This window comes from Gorilla gorilla, chromosome 2 (genome assembly GCF_029281585.2).
Source record: "Gorilla gorilla gorilla isolate KB3781 chromosome 2, NHGRI_mGorGor1-v2.1_pri, whole genome shotgun sequence".
Classification (NCBI taxonomy): domain Eukaryota; kingdom Metazoa; phylum Chordata; class Mammalia; order Primates; family Hominidae; genus Gorilla; species Gorilla gorilla.
Genome location: NC_086017.1, coordinates 148,154,441 through 148,168,384, shown reverse-complemented (window position 1 = coordinate 148,168,384; position 13,944 = coordinate 148,154,441). Strand labels below are relative to the sequence as shown.

General features: G+C 44.6%; 1 protein-coding gene and 1 long non-coding RNA gene across 3 annotated transcripts in view; one reads left to right on the top strand and one right to left on the bottom strand.

Moving 5' to 3' along the window:
• The window catches only part of IL20RB (interleukin 20 receptor subunit beta), a 47,179-nt gene that overhangs the window by 23,511 nt on the left and 9,724 nt on the right, over nucleotides 1–13,944 (bottom strand). Inside the window, exons 2-3 of one of the 2 annotated variants that reach the window (XM_055383678.2) lie at nucleotides 6,891–7,017; nucleotides 5,138–5,328 (exon numbers count right to left, since the gene is read on the bottom strand). In XM_055383678.2, coding sequence (XP_055239653.1) covers nucleotides 5,138–5,328; nucleotides 6,891–7,017 — 318 coding nt within the window. Of the gene's footprint in view, nucleotides 1–5,137; nucleotides 5,329–6,890; nucleotides 7,153–13,944 lie in introns of both variants that reach the window. The other variant, XM_063704238.1, reaches the window with a different exon arrangement.
• LOC129532747 (uncharacterized) overlaps nucleotides 5,297–13,944 on the top strand; it is a 30,126-nt gene continuing 21,478 nt past the window's right edge. Inside the window, exons 1-2 of the long non-coding RNA XR_008678656.1 lie at nucleotides 5,297–5,425; nucleotides 7,634–7,966. This is a non-coding gene — a long non-coding RNA (uncharacterized lncRNA). The remainder of the gene's footprint in view (nucleotides 5,426–7,633; nucleotides 7,967–13,944) is intronic.

Sequence of the window (13,944 nt, the reverse complement as noted above, 5' to 3'; positions counted from 1 at the left end):
CACTCTGTCTCTAGTTCAAGTTTGTAAACACACCAATCAGCACCCTGTGTCTACTAGCTCAGGGTTTGTGAGTGCACCAATCGACACTCTATCTAGCTACTCTGGTGGGGCCTTGGAGAACCTTTGTGTCTACACTCTGTATCTAACTAATCTGGTGGGGACGTGGAGAACCTTTGTGTCTAGCTCAGGGATTGTAAACGCACGAATCAGCGCCCTGTCAAAACAGACCACTCGGCTGTACCAATCAGCAGGACGTGGCTGGGGCCAGATAAGAGAATAAAAGCAGGCTGCCCGAGCCAGCAGTGGCAACCCGCTCGGGTCCCCTTCCACACTGTGGAAGCTTTGTTCTTTCGCTCTTTGCAATAAATCTTGCTACTGCTCACTCTTTGGGTCCACACTGCTTTTATGAGCTGTAACACTCACCGCGAAGGTCTGCAGCTTCACTCCTGAAGCCAGCGAGACCACGAGCCCACCAGGAGGAACTAACAACTCCAGACGCGCCGCCTTAAGAGCTGTAACACTCACCGCGAAGATCTGCAGCTTCACTCCTGAGCCAGCGAGACTAGGAACCCACCAGAAGGAAGAAACTCCGAACACATCCGAACATCAGAAGGAACAAACTCCAGATGTGCCACCTTAAGAGCTGTAACACTCACCGCGAGGGTCTGCGGCTTCATTCTTGAAGTCAGTGAGATCAAGAACCCACCAATTCCGGACACAAGTGGACACTCAGAAGAAAGGCAGTTCCTAGAGGGAGTTTTCAGAGAACAAAGCCTTTCCCCGTCGCCTCCCTCATCAGAGAAGTGTTTATGCCTGCTTGTTGAAGAGCTACCTAGACAGGGGTCAGGAGGACTTGGGAAGTCAGGGCCAACTGTGCAAAACACACTCAGTCCTGAGGTTCATATGACCACATAACACCACTAGCACTACCTCTGAAACACCCTCAGAAGGGAAACAGATATTTGACTCCTCAACTTATGACCACATAACACCACTAGCACTACCTCTGAAACACCCTCAGAAGGGAAACAGATATTTGACTCCTCAACTTTTCTGTCAGATGTCATTAGAATTGGGTCTTCTGATCTCCATCTTTATTGAGACCAGAATTAGAGGGAATAATCTGAAGTTTCAGTTCAGAGAAGAGTTGTTTGACAGCGTTGGGGCAGGAACCTCTGTCCTATGCCTTCTGCATGCTTATCTCATTTAATCTGCCCAGCTTTAGAAGGTAAACATTGTTCCTGTTTTATTTTATTTATTTATTTATTTATTTATTTATTTAAGATGTAGTCTCGCTCTGTCGCCCAGGCTGGAGTGCAGTGGCCCGATCTTGGCTCACTGCAAGCTCCACCTCCCAGGTTCACACCATTCTCCTGCCTCAGCTTCCGGAGTAGCTGGGACTACAGGCGACGGGGTTTCACTGTGTTAGCCAGGATGGTCTTGATCTCCTGACCTCGTGATCCACCGGCTTTGGCCTCCCAAAGTGTTGGGATTACAGGCGTGAGCCACCATGCCCAGCCTAACATTGTTCCTGTTTTACAGAGAGATTAAGTGACATGCCCAGAGTCACAGAGTTAATCTACAGAATTTGAGCCCATTTCTTTCTACATTTCTACCTCCCTTGTGTGGGGTGTTTAGCCTCTTTGCTAGTGGATCTCAACCCTGGCTGTATATGAAAATAATCTGGGGAGAATTTTAAACTCCCAGTGAATAAGATGCATGCAGATCATTTAAACCAGACTCTCTGGGGAAGAGCCCCAGGCATAAGTGATTCTAAAGCTCCCCTGTGACTCAAATGTGCAAAGTTAAAAACCTCTGCTCTCAATAAAGTTTCCCTTTAAGAGTGGGGACCCTCAGCCAGGCGTAGTGGCTCACACTTGTAATCCCAGCACTTTGGGAGGCTGAGGTGGGAGGATCACCTGAGGTCAGGAGTTCAAGACCAGCCTGGCCAACATAGTGAAACACTGTCTCTAATAAAAATACAAAATTAGCCAAGCATGGTGGCACATTCCTGTAATCCCAGCTACTTAGGAGGCTGAGGCAGGAGAAACGCTAGAACCCAGGAGGTAGAGGTTGCAGTGAGCTAAGATCATGCCATTACACTCCAGCCTGGGCAACAAGAGCAGAACTCCATCTCAAAAAAAAAAAAAGAGAGAGAGAGAGACAGTAGGGATCCTTTTCAGGAGAGCCTTAAATCAAGATTTTTCACATTCCTGGGGAGAAGTCTGAGTGGCCTTTTTCAAATGGAAGAGGACAAACTTAATGCCCTTAAGAGATCATGACGCCATCCCAGCCTATTTGCTTGGATATCATAGAACCGTATCTTCCATCTTCTGATGCAAGTACAGACTCCTGTTCCTCAGCTGCCCCTGCAGCAAGCTCTTTTCCTGTTTATACAGGCCTTCATAAGTACAATGTTTTACAGCACATCCCCACCCACATAGTTTTGTAGGCACTCCCTTATCTTTATGTGACCCATGCCTGCTTTCCAGCAACAGCTGCCAGCCCCCAGCAATGGTCTTGGCTGGATCCCCATGCTCTTAGGAGCCAGAGGGAGGGGTGCTGAATGCTGCCTGGGCACTGCAGGTAGTGGCAGTTTTGCAGTGCCCTACAGGGCCCCTTAATCTCCCCCAGATCCTGCCACTTCGACCAACTTCTCTTGGACCAAATTCAGCCAGATGATCATCCTCTCCATTCCATGAAGTCACTCCATTCCATTCCATTCCAGTCCTGGTGCCTGGGAAGGAGGCCTGGGCAAAGGAGCCCACAATCTGCACCAAAATTCCTTTTGGTATCCCATTCCAATGGTCCTATTCCTGCCCCATCCCTTCCCTCCTCTGCTCTTCAGCTTGGGCTCCTTTTCTTCTAAACCTTCCTAATTTCCACCTAATGTCATACATTCCTCAGTAAATTTTGACTCATCCGAATGCTGCAAATTCTGCCCCAAACCTTCTTCCACCATCATTCACAACAGAAGCTCTTCTGCCACATCACGAAAACAGAGACCAAAGAAGACCTTTATCTTGCCTTTCCTGCAGCTCTAATCTGGTTACATTCCCACCCATTCCTTGCTCCTTCCTACCTCCATGCAATCCTCCACCCCAGCAGCCAGATGGTCATCCTTTCCACTCCATGAAGTTACTTTCTCAAGGGCCCATCCAGGGGCTTCCTCCAGCCTCTCAGGAGCTGTTCTATTCTCCCTTCCATGATCCTCTACCCTGGTGCCCTTCCCTCCATCCACATTTTAAAGTCTGAGGTTTTCCAGGACCTTGTCCTCTCTTTGTCTTCAGTGTCTTGTCCCTAAACAGTCTCGTCTACTTCCAAGCCTTTAGCTGTTAACTTTGTGATGGCCCTGTGCGATGGCTTATTCCTATAATCCCAGCACTTCGTGAGGCTGAGGCAAGAGGATCACTTAAGCTCAGGAGTCCGAGACCAGCCTGGGCAACATGGTGAAACCCCATCTCTACCAAAAATACAAAAAAATTAGTCAGGCATGGTGGCATGTGCCTGTAGTCCCAGCTTCTTGGGGGCCTGAGGCAGGAGGATCGCTTGAGCCCAGGAGGGCAAGGCTGCAGTGAGCTGTGTTGGCACCACTGCACTCCAGCCTGGGCAAAAGAGCAAGACCCCACCTCAAAAACAAAACAAACAAACAAACAAAACAAACCACTTTTTGTTATGTATCTGCCTTTGATCTTTCTAAGCCTCAGGGACTGATTTCCAGCTGCCAGTCAGACATCCACAAGATCACATCTTGTAGAAATCTCAGTCTCAAAGCCGGGGGTGTCTCCTATTCTTCAAGACCAGTTGTTTCCCCCTGGGTTATTTGCCTTAGCTGGTGTTCTCACCAATTCCAATTGACAGCTGAATACCATCATTATCTCTCCCTTTTCTGTCCCCACAAACTTGATTCCTAAGCTCTGTCCTTTCTAAATCAGCCATGTTTATTGGATTCATCATCTCCTTCCAAACTCTTGGGATCAGTAGGAGTATTACAACCCCCTCCTCACTCTTCCCCTGTCCTGCAGGCTTGCCCTACTCTGGTTCACTTTCCACACAGCAGCCAAAGTGTTGTTTTGTAAGATAGACCTGGTCGGCCGGGCACCATGGCTTATGCCTGTAATCCCAGCACTTTGGGAGGCCAAAGTGGGCAGATGACTTGAGGTCAGGAGTCCCAGACCAGCCTGGAAAACATAGTGAAACTGTGTCTCTACTAAAAATACAAAAATTAGCCAGGCATGGTGGTGCACGCCTGTAGTCCCAGCTACTCAGGAGGCTGAGGCAGGAGAATCACTTGAACCCAGGAGACAGAGGTTGCAGTGAGCTGAGATCACGCCACTGCACACCAACCTGGGTGACAGAGTGAGACTCCGTATCAAAAAAAAAAAAAAGAGATAGACCTGGTCTAGATCTTCTCCTCTTTCATTGGCTACCCTCTACTGACTTGGTCAAGCTTCGTGTCAAAGCCCTTCACCACATGATCAACTGCTTCCCTACCCCCTGCCCATCAGCCCTTGCCTCTCCTGTTCCGCAAACACACATGTCCTTTTATACAATGACCAGTGCTTGTACTCAGCCATATTTGGCCACCTATCTGGATTCCTCTATTACTTCTTTCTCAATCCTTTTCCAGGTACTACTCCAAAAGAAAAGTTATTTATTTCCCACAGAAGTCATTACAGAGGGGCAATTTTCTGGTGGCTCTGTTAAGTGTATAAATCCTCTTGCACAACAAAGCTGCTTATGTGGGCAGTAAATATGCAGTTAATGAGGCCTCAAGTGGGAGGCAGTGTAAGATTTATGGAGGCACAATCAGAGTAGGGAGCAGCAGTCCTGGTGCCACCTCTTCACTTCCAGAGCAGCTTTCCTTCCAGGTTCCCAATGTCAGCATCCCCAACACCTGCACACCCTGACACAGACAGTCAGGAATGACTTGCATAGTCAAAGGGCATGAGAGAGAGCAGCATGTAGAAAGCAGTTGGCAATTTTTCAAATATACCAGTAAGGGTTGTTTGTGTTCACAATACTCTGGCTTCGCAAGACTATTTTGATGCTAAAAAGAGTCTAGAAAGTTTAGGTGAACATGGTTCCTAAAGGAGGGGCTGGTCGGGGTGGGAGTGTAAGGAGAGAAGTGCCTTACTTGAGTTTCTATTAAAGGGATGCTTCAGGATGCTCCAGGCTGAGGTCTGTGAGCCCAATGTGGCCCTGACACGAAGGTTGTATGGCACAGTGGCCGTGATGTCATCAGTGACATCACACTCAGGACCTTCAGTGAGTGAGCACCAGCTGCTGGGGATCCAGATGTGGCTCGTGTACAGGCTCTCGTACTCCCTGTCAAAGAGAGGAGGGCACAGAGTTACACCAGCCCCTCTGACACAGGCTCAGTTATGGTTGCAAGTAACTGCCTTCGTTCTCCTACTTTGTACAGGTAAGTAAAATAAGTACTTTCTCATTATCCTAGCTCCTCCACTCTCCTCCCTACCAACCATCCATTCTCCCTTACTCCTTTTATTGCCAGAGAGGGAAAGCTAGGCATAAACATCAATGTGTCTGGATCTCTTTTATCTCTTCATCTCCAGGGTCATCACCCTAATCTCAGCCACTGTCATTCCTTGCCTTGCTGTGATCTCCCAGCTTGCACACCTGCCATTCTCAAAACCATTCACCACTCAGCAGATTGTGACGTTTCTCTCCTTAATGGCTTCCTACAGGACTTAGAATGGGATCCAAACTCTTGCCAGTGGCCTTACAAGATGCTTTGGCCTTCTTTCTCACTCTGCTCCTAAGCATGATATTCTTGCCACATTGGTCATTTCTCCAAAATGCTGAGCACTTTTTGCCTTAGGACCTTTGACTAGCTGTTCACTCCGTCTCAAACGCTCTGCCCCTGCTGTTCGCATGGCTGGCTCCTCTTGTCCTTCAGATATGGCGTAAATATCACCTCCTCAGAGAGGCCATCCCAGGCCATCTAATATAAAGGAGCCTCAGTGTCAACTCTCTATGGCATCAGCCTTTTAGCTTCCTCCTAGCACTGATTACTATCCAAAATTCCCTAGAGCAGTGCTTTCCAAAAATAAACTTTCTGTGATGATGCAAATATTCTAAATCGATGTTGTTCAATATGGTAACCACTGGCCACATGTGGCTATTGAACACCTAAAATGTGACTAGTGTGGCAGGAAACAGACATTTTAATTTAATTTAATTTAAATTTAAATAGCCAGCTGTGGCTGGTGGCTACCATACTAGAGAATGCTGGCCTAGTATATTTATCATCTGTATCCTCCTCTAGATGTAAGCTCTCAAAATCCAGAAACCTTGTCAACTGTATCCCTGAGCCTAGAAGAATGTCTACACATGTAGGTGTTCAGTCTGTATTCATTGTTAATTAAATATATGGAGCCATTTCTGTGTCCTTATCACTCTTCAATAGCTGCAAGCACCTGAACACCTGGAGAAGACTAGAGCCTGCTCAGCCCCAGGGCCAGCTGACCTTTAGCATTATAGTTCATTTTGGCTCTAGGTATAAGCTTATAGTCAGGAAAAGTGAGGACTCCTCCACCCTTAAAGGATCTGAGTCTCCAGTGATTTATCCGTCTCAAGTCAGAGTCAAACCCATTGGACAGTTGATTCACTTTTTAAAATAACTCCATCAAAATGTGTTATGCACATTCATCTTCCCAGAGAGTTCACTGTCAAATCCACAGAACAATTTCCCTTGCTTCTTCAACTCTTTCAATGCCTATGCAGACAGAGGGGGTAGATCTTTGGGGATAATCTATCCCTGGACTCAAAAAGCCACTTTGGGCTCAGGAGGAAGGGCTATGCCTTCAGGAACCAACTTCTGCTTAAGGGAGAAGAACTATTAAAAGAAAAAAAAAGAAAAATCTCACCCCTGGTATTCGACAGAATAGTACACTGTTTCTCCAGGCGCGATCACTGGGCTCCACATCAAGAGATGCTTCATGTTGGTTGAGAGTACAGAGAGGTTCTGAGGGGCAGGCAGAATGGCCACTTCATCTAGGATCAAGGCAGATAGCCTGGCTGACAGGTGGGCTCATAGTGGGGGAATGCCATAGCTTCAAATTACTGTCTAATGAAGGGCCTCACCGGCAGAGGTTGCAGTAAGCTGAGATTGCACCACTGCACTCCAGCCTAGACAACAGAATGAGACTCTGTCTCAAAAAAAAAAAAAGCCTCACATGTTTATAAACCAGAAACAACTCTAATTTTATCATGCTTATGTTAATGCTAAATTTTGGGTACCACCATTATAATTCTGACTTTGTTGATAAATGACATATCAATATTAATAATAATAATGACTAATATTTATCTAATACTTACCATGTTCTATCTAGACCATGTGCTGGATTGTTACGTGATTGTCTCATTGAATTCTCATGACCATACTGGGAGGTAAAGACCATTAGTTTTTCCATTGTACAAATGAGAAAACTGAGTCACATTATTTATGACTCTTCTGTTAGACTGGCTAGGATCCAGTGACTCTGCCACTTACTATGTGGCTTTAAGCAAGTTGCATAAACGTGAGCCTCTTAATCATTCATGGAAAACCCATGCAGACTACTGCAACATTCTCATCACCTCCCTCTCCTGCTACTGCCATCCTCAGATGCCAAAGCAATCGTTTCATGTCCCTCAACAAGGCCAAATGGGGCATCAGTTGCCAGGTGGGAAGTACAGGCTCAGATCTGCTGTGGAGAGAGTCCATTCAAGTGGGACACCAAGCCAGATCTGTGAGTCCACCCTGGAAAGACTGCAGGCCCCTGAGCCAGTCTGGGACACAAGTATGCCCAGAGTGTGCCCAGACACAGTGTGCCCAGAGTAGGCACACAGTGGGACTATGATTTGTAGAGAATGAAAGAGGCCTATGAAGCTGAACCTGCTCATAAGGACTTTGGGCAGTCACAAAGCCAAAAACTTCATCCTCACATGTCACCCAAAGGTACAGTCTGAACTCTCTGCTATGTTCCTCTTTAAATGCCCAACACCTGCCTCCCTTTGCTGTTACAGTGCAGTGATAGCATCTACAGCATAGTGGGGGTGGGGCTGGAGTCCTCATTTGGGACTTTTCATCTCTGTGCCTATCTCCAGATTGGCACCTGCTGTTTGTTATCAAGCCCTGTGACCACAAAGGGATGGAAGGCTGCTGGGAACACCCCACCTGGTTTCCCTGCCCTTTCTCTAATGTAGGGCCCTAGTGATGCACCTCCATCTCACCCTCAGCATCCATGGTCTATTCTGTGGGGAAACACCTGGAGCACCCACAAGGCAGGCTTCCTGACCCCCACACACCCCTAAGCTTGAAATCACCCAAGGGATGGAAAGGAAAAGGGGTAGAGTGGTACAGGAGGACAAGGAATGGTCCCCTCTGACACCTTCCTCTGGTAAAGTTTTAAAAAAATTCTCTAGCCAGCTATTTGGGGAATATAAACCTATATAAATACAAAGCTACATTTTATATAACTAATTTAATTACATAATTAAATTATGTCAACAAATCAATTTATTAATTAATATAATTTAATTATATAACTTTAAAGCTCTCAAAAATGAAATCTCCAGGCACAGATGGTTTTAATGGAAAATGCTACCAAACATTTAAAGATGACAACATCAACAAAATGCAATTTCCTCTAAAACATAGAATAGGAAAGAACAGTTTCCAGCTTACTTTATGAGGCCAGTATTACCATGATACCAAAATCAGATGAGGAAAATATACACATAAACTACATAAAAATATATCTCATGAACTTAGACAAAAATCTTCAACAAAATATAGCAATCCAAATTCAATAATGTACAAGAAGAACTATATACCATAACCAAGTGGGATTTGTTCTAGGTATGCAGGGCTGGTTCAACATTTGAAAATCAGTTAATGTAATTTACCATGTCGATAAGCTAAAGAATAAAATCATAAATCATATCAATTGACACAGAAAAAGGATTTACAAAACCTACATCCATTCATTATGAAAAACAAGACAAAACAGGCCAGGTGCGGTGGCTCACACCGTAATCCCAGCACTTTGGGAGGCCAAGGCAAGCGGATCAGCTGAGGTCAGGAGTTCGAGACCAGCCTGACCAACATGGTGAAACCCAGTCTCTACTAAAAATAGAAAAATTAGCTGGGTGTGGTGGCATGTGCCTGTAATCCCAGCTACTTGGGAGGCTGAGGCAGGAGACTTGCTTGAATCTGGGAGATGGAGGTTGCAGTGAGCCGAGATCAAGCCATTGCACTCTAGCCTGGGTGACAGAGCAAGACTCCATCTCAAAAAAAAAAAAAAAACAAGACAGAACCAAAAACTCTCTTCAAGTTAAGAGCAGGCAGGGAGTTACCACAACTTGATAAAGACCATCTACAAAAAACCTACAGCTAACATCTTACTTAATGGTGAAGGACTGAATGCTTCCTCTCCAAGATCAGGAATAGGCAAGAATGTCCACTCTTACCACTCTTATTCAACATACTACTGAAAGTTCTAGCCACTGTAATAAGGCAAGCAAAATAAGTAAAAGAAATATAGATTATAAAAGAAGTAGTAAAACTTGCCCTATATGCAGATGACATGATATGCTCTCCTACATGTAGAAAAATCCCACAGAATCTTAAAAAAAAATCTAAAACCAGGCCAGGCCTGGTGTCTCACGCCTGTAAACCCAGCACTCTGGGAGACCAAGGTAGGCAGATCGCCTGAGCTCAGGAGTTCGAGACCAGCCTGGCCAATATGGCAAAACCCCATCTCTACTAAAAATAGAAAAATTAGCTGGGCATGGTAGTGCGCGCCTGTAATCTTGGCTATTCAGGAGGCTGAGGCAGGAGAATCGCTTGAACCCAGGAGGTGGAGGTTGCAGTGAGTTGAGATTGCACCACTGCACTCCAGCCTGGGCAACAGAGCAAGACTCCATCTCAAAAAAAAATTATATTTCTATATACCAGTAACAAACACATACACAGAAATTAAAATTATAATCACTAAAAAAAATATTTAGGTGTAAATCTTATTTGTAAATATGTAAAAAATATTGTCAGGTGTAAATCTGACAAAATATATTCAGGGAAAACTCCACAATGCTAAATGAAATCAAAGAAGATTTAAATAAATGGAGAGACATACTGTGTTCATGCATTAGAAGATTCAACAGTTAAGATGCCAATTCTCCCCCAAATTGTATATAGGTTTAATGCAATTCCTATCAATAGTCCAGCAAGCTTTTTGTTAATATAGATAAGTTTTTCCTAAATTTTATAAGAAAAGTCAAAGGAACTACAATACATAAAAGGAGGGGGAGGGGCTTCAAGATGGCTGACCAGAAGCATTTCATGCTTACCTCCTCCACTTAGAAGAACCGAAATCATGTATATACAGTCACACTTTGAATACATTATCCAAAAGAGAACACTGGAACTCAACAGAAAAGTTACAGGAAACGCCAAAAGCAAGGAAGGAGGAGGAGAGGCAGCCTGCTTGGCTAGGATCAGCTGGCAGCCAAGGGTGACTTCTCAATGTGGGCAGAGTAAGTGAGAGACTTCTGGTGGCCCTCATTCCCACCATGGAATCATGCAGTCCTGGCTGTGAGAGAATTCCTCAACCGTCCTAAGCCCTGAAAACATACATAGGGAGCTGCCAGTAGATTGGGGGACAAAATTGTCCCAGGAAGGGAACTCATGCTGGGTCCCACACTTTTTCTGAGACCCAAACAGTTACAGCAAGGCACCATTTTAAATCCTAGTCTTTGGCAGATGCACATGCTATCCTGGTGGCCAGCAGCACCAAGACTGAAGCATTAGGGAAACTCAGGCTATTGCTGCTGAGACTGGGGCACAAACTGGGAATGAGCTCCCACAGCTGAGACTGAGAATCAAATGAGGCATGGGCTGCAGCTGCCAATGCTGGGAAGTGAGTGCTGCCAGGGCTGAGACTGGGAGGAAAACAGGCACAAGTTGCCACTGGGACTTAGTCACAAGCTGGTGGGGACTCCTGCAGCAAGGTAAGGGGTCAAGCTAGGTGTGGCTGGCTGCTGCCAGGGCTGGGGGGGTAAGCCCCGCCAGGGCTGAAGCATGAGACAGGTGCATATTCCCCACCTACTGGCCCAGGCTGTAGCCACAGAGGTCAGCCCCACCTTCTCCAGTGGGAGGACCTCAGCATGGCTACTACCACTCCTCACCCATGCATTCCACCTGAGACCTGAGGATTGCCCTGACCCCTACCCACCGTGACTGCTGCCTGCTCCCACCATTGAAGGGCCTGAGCACAAGCCCACCCAACCCAGCTTCACTCCCTTCTCTGAGACACAGCACATAGGCCAGGGCCTTGGAGGGTGACAAGGGCACCTTGGGCACCTGAGTACTCCTTCTGGGGTCCTGAGGTTGGGCCTAAACTCTCAGCTGCCATCAATCACCTCAACTGGCACCTACTTGCAAGTACCACCTGCAGTCCTGGAGACTGTCCTACACAGCCTGTCACACCCACTGCCATCATAAAAGGACAACTCTCAGAACCCAGATAATTATCCTGCCACTGCTACTGCCATCACTTGTGCCATGCTAGCTGTCCAGGGCCCCAAGAACCCACCTCCTTGCCCAGTCCACCACTACCACTGCCAGCATCCAAGCAAGCCATGTGGAGGCCCAAGAATCAGCATTCTGGTAACCACCAACACCAGTGCCAGCATACATAACCCTGGGAAACACGGATAGGCATACTCAGACCACCACTGCCACAATTGGGGCCTGTAGACCGGCCCACCTGGCATCCCACAGCACAACTTCACCACAGACTCCAATAACTGTAACCTAACCCACTGATGAAATCACATATACTACTAACGCTGCAGCCAAAGTACCCAGAATAAAAGCAAAAATGGGCCAGGCGCAGCGGCTCATGCCTGTAATCCCAGCACTTTGGGAGGCAGAAGCAGGTGGATCATGAGGTCAAGAGATCAAGACCATCCTGGCTAACATGGTGAAACCCCATCTCTACTAAAAATACAAAAATTAGCTGGGCATGGTGGTGTGTGCCTGTAGTCCCAGCTACTCGGGAGGCTGAGGCAGGAGAATTGCTTGAACCCGGAAGGCAGAGGTTGCAGTGAGCCAAGATTGCACCACTGCACTTCAGCCTGGCAAGAGAGCGAGACTCCATTTCAAAAAAATAAATAAAAATAAAAATAAATAAATAAATGCCAAATGCTGTAGCCAATGAACGCCACAGATACATCTTCAGGAAAACGTCCTCCCCTATGGAAGTAAATTCAAAAATGGGAAGAAGAAACTGCTATACCAGATGTGCAGATATCAACATAAGAACACAAGAAACATGAAAAGGCAAGGACATATGACATCTCCAAAGGAACACAATTCTCCAGCAATAGACCTTAATCAAAAAGAAATTTTTGAAATCCCAGAGAAGGAATTAAACACACTGATATTAAAGAAGCTCAGTGGGATACAAGAGAATTTGGAAAAACAATAAAAAGAAATCAGAAAAACAATTCAGAATATATATGAGAAATTTCCAAAGAGATAAATATTTTTTAAAAGAACCAAATAGAAATTCTGAAACTGAACACTCATTGAAAGAAATACAAAATACATTTGAAAGCTTCAACAATAGACTAGATCAAGCAGGAGAAAGAATCTCAGAACTTGAAGACAGGTCTTTTGAAATAATCTAGTCAAAAGTTTTTAAAAAGAATGAGCAAAAGCTTCGTGACATTTGAGATAACACAAAGCAATTGAATTTATGTATTATCAGTATCCCTAAGGGGAAAGAAAGAACAAAAGGACTAAAAAGCCTATTTAACCAAATAATATATTAAAACATCCTATGTCTAGCAAGATATTTAGACATCTAGTTATAGGAGGCTCATGATGTCCAGAGAGATACAATGTAAAATGGTCATTATAGTTAGACTGTCTGAAGTCAAAGATAAAGAGCAAACCCTAAAAACAGCTAGAAAAAAAGCATCTAGTCTGATGGAAACCCCATCAGTGGATTTCTCAGCAGAAATCGCACAGGCCAGAAGAGAATAGAATGATATATTTAAAGTGCTGAAAGGAAAAAAAGAAAAACCTGCTAGCCAAGAATATTACATCTGGCAAAATCATCCTTCATAAATCAAAGTGAAATAGTCTTTAACAGACAAACGAATATTGAGGGAATTTGTTATCACTACACCAGACATACAAGAAATGTTCAAGGGAGTCCTAAACCTGAAAGTGAAATAATAACATTTACCATTATGAAATCACATGAAAGTATAAAACTCATAGGTAAAGCAGTCACACAAAGGAGGAAGAGAAAGGACTCAAATGGTACCACTACAGAAATCCACTAAAACACAATGAACAACAGGAGAAAAAGAAAACACTAAATAATATGTAAAACAAACAGAAAAAAAATTAACAATATGATAGGAAAAAACCTCACATATTAATAACCTTGAATATAAGTGGATTAAATTCTCCATTTAAAAGATATAAAATGGCTGAATAAATTTTTAAAAAAGTTCCAACTATATGCTGCTTACACGAAATTCACCTTACCAGTAAAGACATATATGGACTAAAAGGGATGGAAAAATATTCTCCACACAAATGAAAACCAAAAGCAAGGAGCAGTAGCTATACTTATATCAAATAAGATAGACTTCAAGTCAAAAGCAATTAAAAAAAGACAAAGAAGTTTACTATATAGTGATAAATGGATCAATGCAGCAAGAAGATATAACAATTCTAAATATATATGCACCCCATACTGGAGCACCCAGAGTCTTAAAGCAAATACTACTAGATCTAAAGAGAAAGACTACAATATAATGACTGGGGACGGGGGACTTTAACACCCCACTCTCAGCATTAGACAGATCATCTGGACAGAAAATCAACAAAGAAACATTGTACTTAAACTGGACTTT